This window comes from Hippoglossus stenolepis, chromosome 3 (assembly GCF_022539355.2).
Source record: "Hippoglossus stenolepis isolate QCI-W04-F060 chromosome 3, HSTE1.2, whole genome shotgun sequence".
In the NCBI taxonomy this organism is placed as follows: Eukaryota; Metazoa; Chordata; class Actinopteri; order Pleuronectiformes; family Pleuronectidae; genus Hippoglossus; species Hippoglossus stenolepis.
In genome coordinates, this window is record NC_061485.1 from 15,287,711 (window position 1) to 15,305,670 (window position 17,960).

General features: G+C 40.3%; 2 protein-coding genes and 1 long non-coding RNA gene across 4 annotated transcripts; 2 read left to right on the forward strand and 1 right to left on the reverse strand.

The window, feature by feature from the left end:
• Positions 1–2,581: 2,581 nt before the first annotated feature.
• On the forward strand, positions 2,582–12,720 carry strip1 (striatin interacting protein 1). Of its 2 annotated transcripts, XM_035151736.2 has the most exons (21): positions 2,582–2,754; positions 3,844–3,897; positions 4,059–4,128; positions 4,270–4,344; positions 4,558–4,692; positions 4,780–4,900; positions 5,245–5,420; positions 5,511–5,638; positions 5,755–5,937; positions 6,368–6,588; positions 6,764–6,829; positions 6,956–7,019; positions 7,148–7,219; positions 7,397–7,471; positions 7,744–7,841; positions 7,957–8,083; positions 8,209–8,309; positions 8,402–8,468; positions 8,579–8,683; positions 8,778–8,982; positions 11,125–12,720. In XM_035151736.2, the coding sequence occupies exons 1-21, from the start codon at positions 2,632–2,634 to the stop codon at positions 11,370–11,372; spliced, it is 2,514 nt and encodes an 837-aa protein (XP_035007627.2). In that variant the 5' UTR covers positions 2,582–2,631; the 3' UTR covers positions 11,373–12,720. The 2 variants fall into 2 exon arrangements, with proteins under 2 accessions (XP_035007627.2, XP_047195259.1); XM_047339303.1 differs by lacking the exon at positions 3,844–3,897 and having other exon boundaries at positions 2,584–2,754.
• Positions 12,262–14,160, reverse strand: LOC118104691. Its single transcript, XR_004695060.2, has 2 exons — positions 14,112–14,160; positions 12,262–13,837 (listed from the first exon to the last, which is right to left on the reverse strand). It is a non-coding gene; the product is annotated as an uncharacterized LOC118104691 (long non-coding RNA).
• Positions 13,466–17,956, forward strand: LOC118104690 (tripartite motif-containing protein 16). Its single transcript, XM_035151738.1, has 7 exons — positions 13,466–13,868; positions 15,333–15,428; positions 15,528–15,761; positions 15,835–16,003; positions 16,088–16,204; positions 16,664–16,735; positions 16,842–17,956. The coding sequence occupies exons 1-7, from the start codon at positions 13,605–13,607 to the stop codon at positions 17,390–17,392; spliced, it is 1,503 nt and encodes a 500-aa protein (XP_035007629.1). The 5' UTR covers positions 13,466–13,604; the 3' UTR covers positions 17,393–17,956.
• The last annotated feature ends 4 nt before the right edge of the window (positions 17,957–17,960 follow it).

The following is a 17,960-nucleotide window of genomic DNA, read 5'->3' on the forward strand; positions in this document are numbered from 1 at the left end:
TTTAGTTACTTTTAGTTACTTTGGTACTTTTAGTTACTTTTAGTTACTTTTAGTTACTTTCGTACTTTTAGTTACTTTTAGTTACTTTATTTTAGTACTTTAGTTACTTGTCTTTTATTTGTTACTTTTAGTTACTTCGACTTTTAGACTTTTAGTTACTTTGGTACTTTTAGTTACTTTGTACTTTTAGTTACTTTTAGTTACTTTTTTTCTTTAGTTACTTTTTTTTGTCTTTAGTTACTCTTTAGTTACTTTTTAGTTACTTTGGTACTTTTAGTTACTTTTAGTTACTTTTAGTTACTTTTAGTTACTTTTAGTTACTTTGGTACTTTAGTTATAGTTACTTTGGTACTTTTAGTTACTTTTTGTTACTTGGTACTTTTAGTTACTTTTAGTTACTTTGTACTTTTAGTTACTTTTAGTTACTTTTGTACTTTATTTTAGTTACTTTTATAGTTACTTTTTTTTTAGCTACTTTAATTACTTTGTACTTTTAGCTACTTTTAGTTATTTTACTTTAGTTACTTTTAGTTACTTATTTAGCTTTTGTACTTTGTACTTTTAGTTACTTTTAGTTACTTTCGTACTTTTAGTTACTTTTTAGTTACTTCTACTTTTAGTTACTTTTTAGTTACTTTGGTACTTTTAGTTACTTTTAGTTAGTTCTGTACTTTTATTACTTGTTTTTTAGTTACTTTTACTTTCTTTTTTTATTACTTTGTACTTTTAGTTACTTTTTAGTTTTTTTTAGTTACTTTGGTACTTTAGTTACTTTGTTTTTAGTTACTTTTAGTTACTTTTTAGTTACTTTATTTTTTATTACTTTTAGTTACTTTGGTACTTTTAGTTACTTTTTAGTTACTTGGTACTTTTAGTTACTTTTAGTTACTTTGTACTTTTAGTTACTTTTAGTTACTTTTGTACTTTTAGTTACTTTTAGTTACTTTACTTTTAGTTACTTTTTAGTTACTTCTTTTTTAGCTACTTTAGTTACTACTTTTAGTTACTTTTAGTTACTGTACTTTTAGTTACTTTTTAGTTACTTTGTACTTTTAGTTACTTTTAGTTACTTTGTACTTTTAGTTACTTTTAGTTACTTTATATTTTGTTACTTTGTTACTTTGGTACTTTTAGTTACTTTTTAGTTAGTTCTGTACTTTTAGTTACTTTTAGTTACTTTTAGTTACTTTTACTTTTAGTTACTTTAGTACTCTTTTAGTTACTTTTTAGTTATTTTTTTATTACTTTAGTTTTTTACTTTAGTACTTTAGTTTGGTACTTGTTACTTTTTTGTTACTTTACTTTAGTTACTTTTATTACTGTTTTAGTTATTTAGACTTTTTTAGTTATTTGTTACTGGTACTTTTAGTTCTTTAGTTACTTTTGGTACTTTAGTTACTTTTTTTACTTTTAGTTACTTCTTTAGTTACTTTTAGTTACTTTGGTACTTTTAGTTACTTTTTAGTTACTTTGTACTTTTAGTTACTTTTAGTTACTTTTAGTTACTTTTAGTTACTTTGGTATTTTAGTTACTTTTAGTTACTTTGGTACTTTTAGTTACTTTTTAGTTACTTTGGTACTTTTAGTTACTTTTTAGTTACTTTCGTACTTTTAGTTACTTTTTAGTTACTTTTGTACTTTTAGTTACTTTTGTACTTTTAGTTACTTTTTAGTTACTTGCGTACTTTTAGCTACTTTTTAGTTACTTTCGTACTTTTAGTTACTTTTTAGTTACTTTTGTACTTTTAGGTACTTTTTAGTTACTTTTGTACTTTTAGTTACTTTTAGACAAAAATCCGTCCGTCTGTCCGTCAAAAAACAAAATAAATATGGACAGACAGACAGACGGACGAAAATAAATAAAAAAAATAAAATCTGTCCGTCTGTCCATCCCAAAAAAGAATACAAATACAGACAGACAGACAGACGGACGAAAATAAATTAAAAAAATAAAATCTGTCCGTCTGTCCGTCCAAAAAATAAAAAATAAATACGGACAGACAGACGGACGAAAAAACATTTAAAAAATAAAATCCGTCCGTCTGTCCGTATTATTATTTTTATTTTTGGATGGACAGACGGACGGATTTTTAAAAATTTTAAAAATTTAAATTTAATTTAATTTAATTTTTTTCATCCGGACGGACAGACGGACGCTCCATATATTAATATTAGTGCAGGGTAATAGCGCCACCTACTGATCAGTGTGATAATTATGTAATAACATTGTCCAATTGACACAAAATTGCTCAAGCTACATCAGAGCCCCTACTTGAACAGATCTATTAGTCTGGCAACAGGAAGTAAGCTTTGTTTTACAACTATCATTCGATTTACATGTAATTCTCACAGTGTGATGTGCAATTGATTGCGTGGACCGTAATGCGCAATTAGTAGACAAGGATCGACGTCGCGTGACAGACGCAGGAAGTGAAGCGTTTATCCGTGGATATGCGTGGAGCTCTCGGGCCACCGTACCATAATGATAAAGTGAAAACAGAATTTAATTTAATTTAAAAATACATCAGGAAGGAAAACTGAAACTTCACATTAACATAAATACTTAACTCGGGAGAACCGGGTTGAAGATCTCCCTCCAGCTCTCGCGAGAGGACACTGCGCCCCACAGTAATGGACGTCGGGGGGAACCACAGTGGGAACGGTGGTGGGCTCCCAGTAAACAACAGACAGAGAGCCATGCTGCCCAACAAGAGCAGAGGCGAGTTCACCCGCAACCCGAGGAAAGACTCCGAGGTAACGTGGACACGAGTCTGTGATTTGTTGTCAGTGAACCGCAAACAGACGAGGCCTTTTGTTTCTGCTGCTGTGACACATAACGTTAGCTAAGTTAGCTCGGACAGGCTAACACTTCTAAAACGACCCGACAACGTGGATTAACAGCACCATTGACCCTGGTTATTGAAACCATTGCTTTGTTGTACACAAAGTTGTGGAGTGTTTTATCTGTTGTGCGTCTGTGGTTCATAAATAAGACATGTAACAGTAGTGTAGCATTAGAGAGCAGCTAGCCGATGCTAGCTGGTGACAGCAGGCCAGCTGCTCTGTGAGGACGCTGAAGAAAACTCAATCTGTAGCTCCTGTTCAAAACGTGTCTGTCTCATCATGTCTTGTCCTGGTGGGCTTGTATAATCTCACTATAGATGCGTGTAACACGTGTGAAATGTTTCTTTAAATCCCTTTAAGACTCAGAGCTGTTGTCATGGTTTAAAAATCATCTGACAACACGAAGGAAACACACAAACTGAATCTACAGCTGAAACCACTGTGGCACTTTAACTAAAATACAAACTGTCATGTCGTCAGCAGTCAGTTCTTAAAAACATCCACTGCCTCACTGCACATAGGTTTTATAAGCAGAATGCACTCTGACGTATGAAAAGTTACCATAACACAGCAGTATTACCTCTTTTATTTTTGTTTTATTATTGATTACAGTATATTTTTTTCAATTGTTATTATTACTGATACTGTGAGAGTGGGAACTAAGCCAAGTGGAAGTCAATGTAAATATGTCATTCAGGGTAGTTTAATTGTAGAAAGTTTTAACTGAGAGATATAAAACAAACCTATAGATTTAACTGATCATTTGTTTTGTATGCAACATTTGAATCTGTAAGTAGTACTTTGCACTACTGCCCTTTTAAATTAGTTTAAAAAGTACCGTATATCATACTTCTGAACTACTTGTCCTATTTTTCTACATTATATCTAACTATACAGTATTTTTTTTTGCTGTTCAAGACATTTAAAAAATGTATTTATAAAAGGAACAGCTGGACATCTTTCCAGAAACATCTTCTGCTTCCTCTCGATAACACACAGGTTTTCATTGGGACTATTTCTTCAACGTTAACAATTCAAATGGATCACAGAGAGGTTTGTGTATTAACCTGATTTATGACAAGATCCTATTGGGGTCAAGAGTGTGTGTGTGCGTGCGTGTGCATGTCTGTATGCACACTATTATAGCTTATAGCTCTTTGTCTAATGTAATATTTAATGCATGATTTATCATAATGCTATGTAATATGTCACAGGGGATGTCTGAGTCTCCGGACCTGGAGTTTGAATATGCGGACACAGACAAGTGGGCTGCAGAGCTCTCAGGTATGTGGTTTGTTGTGTAACATTTTGACGTCATAGACACAGAGATTTCCTGACTCATTATTGTTTCCTTGAACCCATAATTCTTTTACAACATGTAACCTGTACTCAATTTAGATTGTTTACATGTTCCCTATGTTCCAGAGCTGTACAGTTATACTGAAGGACCAGAGTTTGCTCTCAACAGGAAGTGCTTTGAGGAGGAGTTCAGATCACATGGTATGTAGCTAAACTTACACACGATCAAAAATGTATGAATTAAACATAAACATTTTATAACATTTAGATGGAGAAATTACACTCATTTTATTAGAAACAACTAGCCAAAACTAATGCAACGTAATCCAACAGTCATGCAATAAATTGTCCATTCATGAAGTTTATGATCTTCACTCTTTTTTACTTATTATCTCCACCTCTAATGTGCCTCAGTGTCTGATAACAAGTGGACCGAGCTCGATGAAGCTCATCACAGAGCTCACGCTATGCGCCTGTTAGACGGTCTGGAGATGATTGCCCGGGAGAAGAGGCTGAAGGTTGCGAGGGCCATTCTCTACATGGCTCAGGGTCAGTCCACGTCACTTGATGTTAAAGAGGAAATGATGGTAGAAGTGGCTTTGAACAGGGAGTTATTGACATTTAGTTTCTCTCCAGGAACCTTCGCGGAGTGCAGCTCCGAGGCTGAGGTGCAGCACTGGATGAGATACAACGTTTTTCTGCTATTGGATGTGGGGACCTTCTCAGCTCTAGTGGAGCTGCTCAACATGGAGATTGAGTAAATTCTCCATCAGTTTTCTAACCTTGCAGGAGTAAACCTGAAATTTAAAAAACACTAGTTTTCACTACAAGACTTAAACATTAATTGAAATTCAGTGCTACAGTTTAATCATGTGAGCCATGTGGATGTGGATTTTAAGCCATGTGGAAGAGAAATGTTTGGTTTCACCTCTTTCAACTTATTCATTGATATTTTTTTAATCGTTTACCAAATAAAACGCGTGGATGCTGGTTGGCTTGGCAATATTAGAATATTATTATACATTAATTAAACAAATAATGTTTCTTATTGAATTGTGTGGTGAAACTAATGCATTGTATGATACATTTCCTGTCTTTCAGTAACAGTGCTGCCTGTAGTAGTGCTGTGAGAAAACCAGCCATTTCCCTCGCGGACAGCACAGACCTCAGAGTGCTGCTCAACATAATGTATCTCATGGTGGAGACAATCCAACAGGATGACCCGACTGACAGACCTGAATGGAAAGTCATCCGGGAAACCTTCAGAGCAGAGCTGGGTAAATTTGATCAGACTATTAAAAGCTGTAGTAGAGTTATGGACCTAAATCTTCCATATAAATGAACTCCACTCTTTTTCTCTAATGTAGGATCTTCTCTTTTCAACAACGAACCCATTTCTGTAATGCTCTTTGGAATGGTTACCAAGTTCTGCAGTGGACACGCTCCCCACTTCCCAATGAAGAAAGTGTTGTTACTGTTGTGGAAGAGCGTACTGGTAAGAGACGGGAATCTGCCTTACATGACTGCTAACTCTAATTCTGATTATACTACAACAAAAAAATCACATCTGTAGTCGAGAGACATTTAAAAACCTCCTGTTTTCTCCTTCAGTTCACACTCGGAGGGTTTGAGCAGCTCCAAAGCATCAAGGTTCATAAGCGCGAGGAGCTGGGTCTACCGCCTCTTCCGGAGGACTGCATACGAGTTATACGCAGCATGAGGGCTGCTTCTCCTCCTGCATCTGCATCTGACCTTATAGAGCAGCAACAGAAACGGGCACGCCGTGAACACAAGGTAGTGATTACTGCTGCTCCCTGCTCGGAGATCAGACATGCTGTGGGTTAAAGCTACCTACAAGTCGAATGTGTTTTTTGTCTGATTTAAGGTATTCAAGTTATTCACTTCAGGGTTTGTTAAGAGCATCTTTCAATCTCTTCACCTCTCGTACATTCTCAGTTAAAAAAACATGGAAATTCGATTGTCACAGTATTGATATTTTACACATACTGCTTTAATTATTCAGTGCTTAATGTCCCATACTGAGACACATACAGGAGATGCACTGCTTTGACAAAATAGTGTGAATCCTTTTGTGTGCAGATATAATTTAAAACATTTAAAATGACATCCCCCCCCCCACCTGGAAATGTTGTGAAAGCAACATGACAAAAATATTGAACGGTTCTATAAACAGTCAGTTTTAACAGTCTTGCTTGTTGTGCAGGCTCTGATCAAACAGGACAATCTGGATGCTTTCAATGAAAAGGACCCTTACAAGGCCGACGACTCTCGCGAGGATGAGGATGACAGCGACGACAACGACAACTCTTTAGAAGCCGAGACTTTCCCGCTCGAGAGGGACGAGGTGATGCCTCCCCCGATACCTCTCCCTCCCTCAGAGAGGGTCTCCTTCCCCAAAGGTCTGCCGTGGGCTCCGAAAGTCAGGTACACTTCAGTCTGACTGAAAAATAATCCTGCATTTGTAATAACTTTTGAGTTGTGGAGAAAATTTAAGGAAGATTTTATTCCTTTCCTCATGGAAAAAAATCTAGAAAAACCTTTGAGGATTATCAGATAAAATCCTGTTTTGGTTTTGACACGGTCGTCTTTTCTCCCACAGGGAAAAGGACATTGAAAATTTCCTGGAATCTAGTAGAAGTAAATTCATTGGTTACACCCTCGGGAGGTAAGTTAGGCTTCAAACAACAACAGGTACTTCTCTGTACACTGAACAGAAAAAAACTCTTAGTGTATTCTCTATGTCCTGAATAATGTATGAAAACTTATAACTCGTTATAATTGTGTCCTGCAGTGATACAGATACGGTTGTTGGCTTACCCAGGCCAATTCATGAGAGCATCAGGACATTAAAACAGGTACTTCATTTCATTGTTACATTTTTCACAGTATTTCATTAATCATGCTTTGCCAAGAGAATATTATAAGAATTTTTCATAGCTATAGCAATCAGGACATAAATTTACCAAGTTTTTTTTTTTTTCAGCACAAGTACGTGTCCATTGCTGAGATACAGATTGCAAAGGAGGAGGACTTTCAGAAAACCCCTCTGTCTGGTGTAAGTGGAAACAAATTTGATGTCACTGACACTATTTTGTAGTAATAAGCATGTTTTTCTGAATAGATGATAGAATACCCAAACTTCACATATGAAAAAAATGTAACTCTTGACCCTTTGTTTCGTAAAATATTTTTTTGTGTTTCAAGTTTCTTGTTTTGTGCTTCGTTTCTCCAGGGTGAAGAGGATGTGGAGATGTGCTCCACAGAGCTACTCTATCAGGGAATTCTACCCAGTTTGCCTCAGTACATGGTCAGTGTGTCTGAGGCTCGGTACTTTTCTCAGACAATTTAATTTAAGCTGATATGGATCACTCACTATCACTAAAAACAGTTCATTGTACTGTTTGATACCTGACTCCCAATTATTACTCACACTCTAGTACTAATTTAAATGAAACAAAGTGAGTTACTTGTATACATCTATATAACTACACACTGTGATGTATATCCATCATGATATATAATTATCTCTCACTGGAGTATTGACTGGTAACTGACACATGGTGTCACCCTGAATATCAGATCGCTCTGCTGAAGATCCTGCTCGCAGCAGCTCCGACCTCCAAAGCCAAAACCGACTCCATTAACATCCTGGCGGACGTGCTTCCAGAGGAGATGCCGTAAGTGATGATTTGTCTTTTAACAGGTTCAACAGCTTTTTCAATAGTTTGTTCTGCAGTACAATGTTCGATTCTCACCTGACCTTTTACCTATCTCCTCTATCGGACTCTGCAGAACCACCGTGTTGCAAAGCATGAAACTAGGTGTTGACGTCAATCGACACAAAGAGATCATTGTAAAGGCCATCTCTGCAATCCTGCTGCTGCTTCTCAAACACTTCAAACTCAACCACATCTACCAGGTACGGACGTCACACACATCCTAACCATCAGTTCAGAGTTGTGTGGCTCTAATGAATATTTACTTAAATGTTCAAAAATATTACAGAAATGCTGAATATTGTCTGTGTCTGTGTTGTTCTCATAGTTTGAATACATGGCTCAACACCTGGTGTTCGCCAACTGCATCCCTCTCATTCTGAAGTTCTTCAACCAGAACATTATGTCTTATATCACTGCTAAGAATAGGTACTTCAAACATCATGAACAGCATTGATAAGTAATGGCAGTGAAATGTGCTTGAATTCTATTTATTTACATTTACTGTGTTTCCTTGACAGCATTTCAGTACTTGACTTTCCACACTGTGTTGTGCATGAGCTGCCGGAGTTAACAGCAGAGAGTCTGGTAAGTTTTTGTATATCTGATGTTTTGCAGTTGTCACCATCTGGTTAAACACAATGTTGCGTTTACTGCTTGTGTCAAACTTGTAAATCGTAATGTGGATCCTTTCTCAGGAAGCGGGAGACAACAATCAGTTTTGCTGGAGGAATTTGTTTTCTTGTATCAACCTGCTGAGGATTCTCAACAAACTGACCAAGTGGAAACACTCCAGAACAATGGTGATGGCACTTCACCACAGTTTTACCATAACAGATGAATCATGTATACACATTTTAACGGTGTATTTCTCAACTTCCTTCATTTCACTCCCAGATGTTGGTGGTGTTCAAGTCGGCTCCCATCCTGAAGAGGGCGCTAAAGGTCAAGCAAGCCATGATGCAGCTCTATGTTCTCAAACTGCTCAAAGTGCAGACCAAATACCTGGGACGTCAGTGGAGGAAGAGCAACATGAAGACCATGTCCGCCATCTATCAGAAGGTCCGACATCGCCTCAACGATGACTGGGCGTACGGAAACGGTGAGTGTGAACATGAACAATACATCAGAGGGTTTAAAGGCTAGTGTGTTAAATTCAATGATGAATGAAGCCTCGGCTGGAGTTGCAGTTGTATGTGGTCAATTGGGAAGTATTCTGATAAATAAATCATTGTTAAGGTATTTAAAGCCAAATAAGCCATGTGGCCATGTTTGTTTTCTTCACTTTTATATTAAAGGACATAGCATGCCCATTTTACCATAAGTTGATATGGTTCCTTGGGGTCTTAAATGAAATGTCTGTGTGACATACTTTGGTCAAAATACCACAAGGATCATATAAAACAGCACTCCTTTTACCCTGTATAAACAAAGCCCTCCACAGAGCGACCTGTTTTGACTGCCTGTTCCTTTTAAATGCTAATGAGCCAGCTCCCCTCCCCTCTCCCCATGATTTTAAACGATATAAATTACATATTTTATATGATATAAATTATCAAATATGCATCCCATACTTTGTATTCCCCTTGTTGTCCTGGATATTTTAATCTTCCCAATCATACTAATGTCCTCTCTGCCCACCCACTAAGTAAGCACACAAGCAGACAGACAGAGAGAGAAAGACAGGGGGTGGGGGGCTACAGAAAGACCATCATTTACCCCTAATCCCGACATTCAACGGGTACAACAACAAGCGGAGAAAGCAGAATCATGGCTGACTTTATATACAGTCTATGTGGGGCTGACCAGCGCGAGAAATGCTCGCCCCGTGTGAACAGCCAGGCGGTGCTGCGTGCTGGAGAACGGGCGCTGCGCTGCTCGCAGCGGCACTTCACGCCCGGGTGCAATTCTCAAGCAACTACTGTAACTCGTTGAACTACTGTAACTCCAAGGAACTACTGTAAATCTGGCATACAGTAGAGCTGAACACTGCGAAGTCTTCCACACAGCTGGCAGTGGGAAGATCACAGTGGCAGCAGGCCACTGCTCTCGCCAAGAGCCGCCTGGCTGTTCACACGGGACGAGCATTCTCGCGCTGGTCAGCCCCATAGACTGTATATATAAGGTCAGCCCATGATTTAGCTTTCTCCGCTTGTTGTTGTACCCGCTGAATGTCGGGGTTCGGGGTTACAGTAGCGCTGAACACTGCGGAAGTCCTCCACACTGCTGGCTGTGTGGCGCTGACACAAATTCCAGTCACGCACGTGGAGAGCGAAAGGTCGCTTCCCGAGCAGTTGCTGCAGCCTCCTCTTAGTCCCAACGATCCACACAAATGCCACATGTGAGTGAATCGCGGGCTGACCAGCCGGAGAAATGCTCGGTCTCAAGGTGAACAGCCCGGCTGCGTGGTTGGGAACGGGCGCTTGCGCTGCCGCAGCCTCCGGTGTAAAACCCGGAAGTGAACTATGTGGGGACGGGACGGACGGGGGTAAGCCAAGACCATGTAGGGAGATCATGTATTGTTACTATTGACAATACCCCAGGAAGCGCAATCGAGTCAGCCAAGCATGACGCTTGACTTAGAGGAACTATAACAAACGCGAGTGTTTCCCAGAGTTTTGGGGTTGGTAGACATGCCAGATACCTACATTAACCTGTAGAAGCACTAACAAAAGTGGAATTTGCATGCTATGTCCCCTTAAATAAAAATATGACTATTTAACCAAGGCTTTAGGAAATTATTATGATTGCCGATGTCTGACTAATTAGGATTTTCAGAGCTGATGCTGATATTGGGGAATAACAAATGCCAAAACTGATAAATTGGCTGATAAGTATTTATAAATTGAAAGACAAAATTGAAGATTCCTAAGATGTCATTATCAGTAGACATGTAACTGAGGCTTGATATTTTACAGTTTACACGACAAAAATGTCTTTTGCAACCAATGACTAAAAAGAAAACACAAATACAACCAAATATATAGAACCTGAATAAAAAAATAAATATTTATGCAATGTTTATTCTGTAAAATAAAAGTATCTGTGTTTTCATATTGACAAACACTGACACCGTTACGTCTGTGAAAGTCTTGTATCAACTGATAACACAAATCGGTCGGGCTCAATAGACCAAACTGTTCAATGATCAGTTGGGAAAATAACATCAGATTAATTGGATGATAATGAAATTGCATGGCTCAGTATTGTTGTTCTCTAATGATTGCTGTCTCTCCCTGAGCAGATCTGGACGCTCGTCCCTGGGACTTCCAGGCTGAGGAGTGCGCTCTGCGGGCCAACATCGAGCGCTTCAACAGTCGCCGCTACGAAAAAACCCACAACAACCCAGACTTCCTACCTGTGGACAACTGTCTGCAAAGTGTTCTGGGACAGCGCGTGGACCTGCCGGAGGACTTCCAAATGAACTATGACCTCTGGCTGGAGCGGGAGGTCTTCTCCAAACCTATTTCCTGGGAAGAACTGCTACAATGAGAATCGACCACTGTCAAGATCACGATGGTTTTTGAAAAGAAAAGAAAACAGTTTCAATCAGGAGTTCAGAGAAATCACCAACGTGCTCTCGTTGATCAAACGTTGATGAAAGCGTTTTGTTACTTATTCTGTACAGACTGAAGATCGCAGCTGGATTTCACTCTCATTCATCTTCACATTGGACCAGTGTGATTTCTGCCATTTTACCAGGGCTCCAACCAAATGCTTCTTGTGATGAACTTAGCATACGTGTAATTTCAGTCCCTTAGACTTTTCCCAAATGAGATGGCTGAAAATCAGTTCAGTGCTAAGTCCTGCTTCATTTGTGGCTGTAACTCAACTCCTACCTTACATTTCCAGGTGTCTGTGTCCCTCCTACAGCAGATCATTGACCTTGACCCGGAAGCACCACATGACACTATGTTCTCTCTGAATTTATAGGAAGTTTATTTAGATTATATTTTATGTTTTAAATGCGATAGGGCTTTAGGAAGTAAATGTCACATTCCTTGATCTCTTACACCTCTTTAAGTTTATTTTCTTCAGAGATATGAAAGGAACAAGGCTTCTTAGTCATAATGTGCATTAAAAACGTGTTATTTTCTAGTAATCCTTTCCTGAAGGGGGCAGACTTCTGATTTCCTGACTCCAATGACAGGGTCGGCTGTGGCTGAGGGGGGAGAGCGTTCGTACACTAACCAGAAGGTTGGCGGTATGATTCCAGTGTTCCCTATCTACATGCCGAAGTGTCCTTGGGCAAGACACTGATCCCCGAATTGGCCCTCATTGAAAAAGTGCTGTCCATAGCTGCATCGTATGTGTGAGTGGGTAAATGGGAATAACCTGTACTGTAAAGTGCTTTGAGTGGTTATCAAGTCTTGAAAAGCGCTATATAAACAAACTGTTTTTATTCTGTTGCATTTACAAGTTATTTCAATTTAATCAGCATTTTTCTGCGCCTCACCTGTGGGCTGCCTACACATCTTTGCCCTGGGACCATCTAGACATGAACGTACAGGCTTGAATTTTTGCGTTTTTAGAGTATTTTTGATGAACTTTGTTAAAAGCGTTTGTATGTTGCCATAATTTGATTCTGTGAAAGAAAAAGAATCATCAAAGCTCTGGTTTGAGATGAGTGTTACCTTAAGTGAAAAACTCAATTGGGGGGGAAAATAAAAAGTTGCCAGTTAACCATTTTCCTCTGTATTTAGTTTTTCTACTATTTGGCATTTTGTTTGTTTTACTATGAAGATTAAGGAAAAGAGAATACATGTATATTGCGAGACTTATTTATCATGGCTTTGTCAAGTTTACGACTTCAATACTGTAATAAAAGTATACTGCCGTTCGTGTTTGCATTTATTTTTCTCTTTAGGGCCTGAGCAGCGAACCGTCTTTTCCAAACTTCAGTAGTTCCAAACATTCCAGCAGAGGGCAGTGTCTCTGTGCGTTTAAAAAAAATAATATTCTTTTATCACATACACCAACTATACACACTGACGTGTACTGAAATGCTTGTATGATTCTTCTTGACATAAACATATAAGATAAAATAATTTACTGTTTTGCAGAGAAAAAAACAGTATGAGGAAGGATGAGCTTCAAACCTTCAACTCATTGTGCCCACCCTCGTCTCTGCTTGTGCCCTTTCAGCCAATCAGGAGCTTTCTCCACCTGCTTTCTGGTTCAAACTAGATGCTTTGTCATAATGGTGTCATGCTACTTTATAAAATGAGTACACTTCTTCTATACTGGATATAATTGCAACCAGGATCTATTTAGTGTGGGCCTAACCCCTGCTTGTCATCAATTAGTACATAATCAATTCAACATGAAAATATCTGAGTGAGCATTTCCTTTCGAGAGGGGCTGTCCTAATGCCTGTTTTTAAACACAGAGTGAGATTGTGTACGTTTTCTTATCGTTGCATATCTGCAAAACATAAAATCCAAAACAGATGGGGCTCATATGACTGATTATATCGAGCAACCGATTAATCAGTCGATCTCTCTTAAGCATGAGGACCCCACATCACCACCACCAATGGGCTTTTTGTTTTGTTTTGAAACTTCGGACACACCCACTCACTTCCTGACTACAGACTGAGGAAGTGAAAGTAAACTTCTGCCGCTCCTGTCGGTGTCGATCGCTTCACTTCGGGCGCGGGAAGAACTTCTGCAGACGCTGGTACCAGGAGCAGAGGGACATCTGTCCGTGCAGCTGTCCCGAGTCATGAACTCCTCTCTGTCCGAGCTGCTGAGGGACGCGCAGAGGAGGCAGCAGCAGCAGCAGGATGGACCGGGACTGGCCCCGCAGAGACCCCGCCGGAGCCGCGCTGACTCCGGGACCGAGGGGAGCGCTCGGTGCCGCAGACACGACGGCCCGCGGGATGTTTACTGCTGCACCGACGAGGAGATCATCTGTGTGGTGTGCGCTTTACAAGAGCACCGAGGACACCGGATCGGCTGCGTGGGAGAGGAGCGGAGGAGGAAACAGGTACATAAATCAAACAACCCCTTTTTTCTAAAGTAAGCAAATCAGTTTCTAAACACAGTTACAAGGAGCTCTGCGGGTGAAACTATAAAAAAACTGAAGGCAAACAACAAAAAAACAATTGAAAGCAACTTGAAGATCACACAGCAACGGATACACAAATAAACAATGTTACACATGAGAAAAGAGTAAAATAGATCAAATAAAACATTGTAAAAAGACAGTATAATTAAAAGTCCCTGTCACCTCTGCTCCTCAGCCTCAACATTAGATGTGGACAGTTGTAGATGTTTTTTCTGTCTTATTCAAAAAGCAGAAGTTGCAGTGATTTTTTTGCATAAAGTATGTCTGAATCAGTGCAGTTCATCCTGTGCAGCAGCTTCATGAAGGAAAACAACAGGAGAAGTTTGCCCCTTCAGTTTGTGGAAACAGCAGTCGGTGCGACTTGGACTCATCTTCAGTGATGAGCCCAGGGTCAGAGGGTGTTGGGGGGGTCTATGATCATCAGACACACTCTCACCTGCTGGGTGACCTGAGGGTGACCAGTCCCTGACTTGGGTCCAAGTTCCGTGCTACTCCACAGATCTCCCCTCTTGATCCTCAGACACCTCCACCTCTTCTCTCCTGCAGCTCTCTACTACCAAGGAGACGAAGAGCTCAGTGTAGAGTGCACCTGTAAAGCCCCTGCAGCACCTTGATAGGCTCACTGCAGGTCTTCTATCCGTGCTCTGTGGCCCCGATAGAGGGTTAGGCTCTAGATATTTAGGCCTTTTGTGGACCTCTTCCTTCCGGTATTCCCAGGAAACAGTAAATTCCAACAACACAACTTGCCTGTAATGGTAGATTTCTATTTACAAAGAAATATTTCAAATAGATGTTTAATAGCTTCATACCAGAGCCAGACCGACTTATTAACAATTATGGTTATTTACTTTATTCAAGTTAGAAAGTTTGTTCTATTTGTGTACTTTCTAGTTATTCATTGTGAAATATATGTTAAACTGTAAAATATCAAGCCTCAATTACATTTCCTTGTGGTAAGGACTTGGGAACAACATCTTAGGAAGTGTGAAGGAATCTTTGATGTGTTAAGGTTTGTCTTTGCACGTCTCACTGAGGCCTGCGTATCCCCAGGGGAGCAAGGTTGAAGGTCAGATATCCTTACACAGCACATCTGGTATTTCTTTACCGTTAAGAGATAATGACATACTCAACATACATATAAAAAGAAATTATATATATATATGTTTATGTTCTTAGTAAAGTAAATGTCATTAATGTAATTAAAACCAATTTTGTAGATCAGAGCAAAAACCAAACGAGCAAAATCCAAACAATGGTCAGAGCCCACCAAACTACGACAACATAACACATATGTAACAGCTTTTCAAAAAAGTTGCATTGCTGCTGTACCGACCGGATTCAAACAACTGATGTGTCCACGTGTCCATTTAACACACGTTACAGGAGGAGCTGAAGAAGATCCAGTTGAAGTCCAAACAGATTCGGCTCAAACGAAAGAGGAAATGTAGAAACCTGAAGAAGATCATGGAACAGATTCCGGTGAGGAGCACGTGTGACAGTGTGATCTTTATACTGTTTGTATGAATGGACCCAGATACAGTTACATGGATCCCACTCACCTGTGTGTGCATAAAACAGGAGGAGGCGAGACAAACGGCGGACTACTGTGAAGCCGTGCTGGTCAGTGTCATTGACTCGCTGCAGAGACATTACCTCTCAGTGAGGGATCTGATTGGCGCTCAGGGGGAGGCGGCGGCGGCTCGGGTTCACGTCTCCATGCAGACCCTGGAGGCCGAGATGGAGGAGATGGAGAAGCGGGATGAAGAGCTGGGTCGTCTTGCGCGGACGGACGGTGATGTCTGTTTCCTGCAGGTACTGTGATCACACCTGTGTCTGAAAGAAGTCCCCATGCCTGTGCCTCTTCCTAACTTGTTTCCCTTCGCAGAAATGGCCGTCACTGCAGCGTCTCATTGAAGATGAGCACCTCCACCCTTTGGACGAGGCCTCAGAGGACCCACTCCTCCCCTTCAAGTTCACAAGAAGAGCTGTCAAGCGGATCGGGAGGCAGATGGAGGAATTTTGCAACAAGGAATTTTCCTTGATTTCTGACAATGGTTGGTGTCTTTGTCGACATGTGGAGATATTGTCTCCAATCGTAGTGTTTTCTTTAAGAATATTTGTGCCTGTGTTGATTGTAGGTGACAGAGGAGAGCAACAGGAATCAGCGGAGGAGACAGAGGAGACAGAGGAGACAGAGGAGACAGAGGAGATTGACAATGAGCAAGAACATGAAGCCAGTGTCTCACAGTTCCACAGTGTGTATTAAACTTTGACCAAATGTTTATGTTTGAAATGAAGAAGAATGATTTCTGTGGATTAATGCAATTCTACCATCTTGTGAAATGTCCTGAAACACATTAAAAGCCCAATTTCTACACAACACACTCACACACACAAATGCACGTCTCTCTATAGTTGTGAGGACACTCATTGACAAAATGCATCCTAAAGCCCCTTTAGCCATCACAACTAAATGCCTAACCCTAAACCTAATTCTAACCCTCACCCTAAAACCAAGTCTTAACCGTCAAACAGCCCAAATATCCTCACAATGATGGGATTCGCAAAATTGGCCCTCATAGCTATAGGCATGCCAGCACACACACACACAGACGCACACACAGACACACACACACACAGAAACCTCGGTGATTTACTCCAAACTCCATTTTTCAGTAGTGACACTTGAATGACGCGCTGATGTCGTCTCACAGATTCCTCAGGAGGTGACAGCTCTCTGACAGAACCGGCCGAGGAGCCGACAACCAGACCAGAGTTTCTCCACTGTGAGTTTATCATCTCATACAGTCCACTTATCTGCGCTGGGCTCCACCATAGTCCACCACAACTGTGCTGTTTCTATCCTCACATCTTTCTCTTCCATGACCCAAGATGCATGTGAGCTCACCCTGGACCCCACCACAGCTCATGAGGACCTGGTCGTGTCTGTGGGAGGCAAAGAGGTGAAGCTGAACACTCAGATATTAAGGAGCTCGGTTCCACCGATCCGTCACCCGAAGAGGTTTATCCACCGGCGGCAGGTGCTGTGCAGGGAGGGACTGCAGGCCGAGCGCTGCTACTATGAAATCGAGGTGGAAGGCGACAAGCTGGAGATCGCCCTCGTCTACAAAGGCATGGAAAGAAAATCGCGCACAAAGCTGTCGGCCTTTGGGGGAACTGCGATCTCCTGGAGCCTTGATCGAAGCGCATACTACTCAGTGAGTCACAACAGCGATAGCGTTCAGCTCACAAGGTGCCCCGGTCACCACAGGATCGGGGTTTATCTGAAGTTCAAGGAGGGCACTCTGTCATTCTACGAGGTGTCGGACAGTATGATCTTTCTTTACAAGGTGGAGTCCGAATTCACGGAGCCGCTGTATCCAGGCTTCTGGCTCGGAGAGAAATGTTCCATCAGGATCTGTGACTTGACACAGGACAGATGATGAAGGATTCAGAGGTTTATAAACACCCAGCGCCAGTTTCTGGGAAGATCATATCTCAGTTTCCTTGTGTAAAACTAGTATGAATTATTTATTTTTTGATTTATTCCTTTTGTTACAACTATGTGCTTTTCAACACATTGTTTAGAATGTCTGTCTGTTACTGGTAGATTAATATATCTACCAGTAACAAGCTGTTCAACACATGAACAGCTTGTGGCTTCCTGACACTTGGCTCTATCCAGTTGCTTTGGGGCAAATTACCAAATATTCTATTTCTCTGTTTTTCATAAGGGAACATTTAGGTGAAAGTATATATATAAGTGAAATTTATTATCTTTATTTTATTTTATTGAATTTTATTTACATTTCACAATGTTAAAGAAAGTGAAAAGAAAAAATACTGGATCTTAACCCAAAGTGAATGGGTTACTTAGGTCATGCCCCACCCCTCACAAAAATGTCATGGAATTCAGTTGAGTGTGTTTCATGTAATCCTGCAAACAAACAAACAAAAAATAAAACAATATAACCTTGTTGGTGACAGTTACCAGAAAAATTCACATATCCA

What these genes read in the sequence shown, in the direction of transcription:
- LOC118104690 (XM_035151738.1), top strand. Translation starts at nt 13,605, where the DNA reads ATGAACTCCTCTCTGTCCGAGCTGCTGAGGGACGCGCAGAGGAGGCAG. An exon ending in GTGATGTCTGTTTCCTGCAG is followed by an intron (nt 15,762 to 15,834) that starts GTACTGTGATCA and finishes TTCCCTTCGCAG; the next exon opens with AAATGGCCGTCACTGCAGCG. An exon ending in TTCCTTGATTTCTGACAATG is followed by an intron (nt 16,004 to 16,087) that starts GTTGGTGTCTTT and finishes TGTTGATTGTAG; the next exon opens with GTGACAGAGGAGAGCAACAG.
- strip1 (XM_035151736.2), top strand. Translation starts at nt 2,632, where the DNA reads ATGGACGTCGGGGGGAACCACAGTGGGAACGGTGGTGGGCTCCCAGTA. An exon ending in GGGCACGCCGTGAACACAAG is followed by an intron (nt 5,938 to 6,367) that starts GTAGTGATTACT and finishes CTTGTTGTGCAG; the next exon opens with GCTCTGATCAAACAGGACAA. An exon ending in TATATCACTGCTAAGAATAG is followed by an intron (nt 8,310 to 8,401) that starts GTACTTCAAACA and finishes TTTCCTTGACAG; the next exon opens with CATTTCAGTACTTGACTTTC.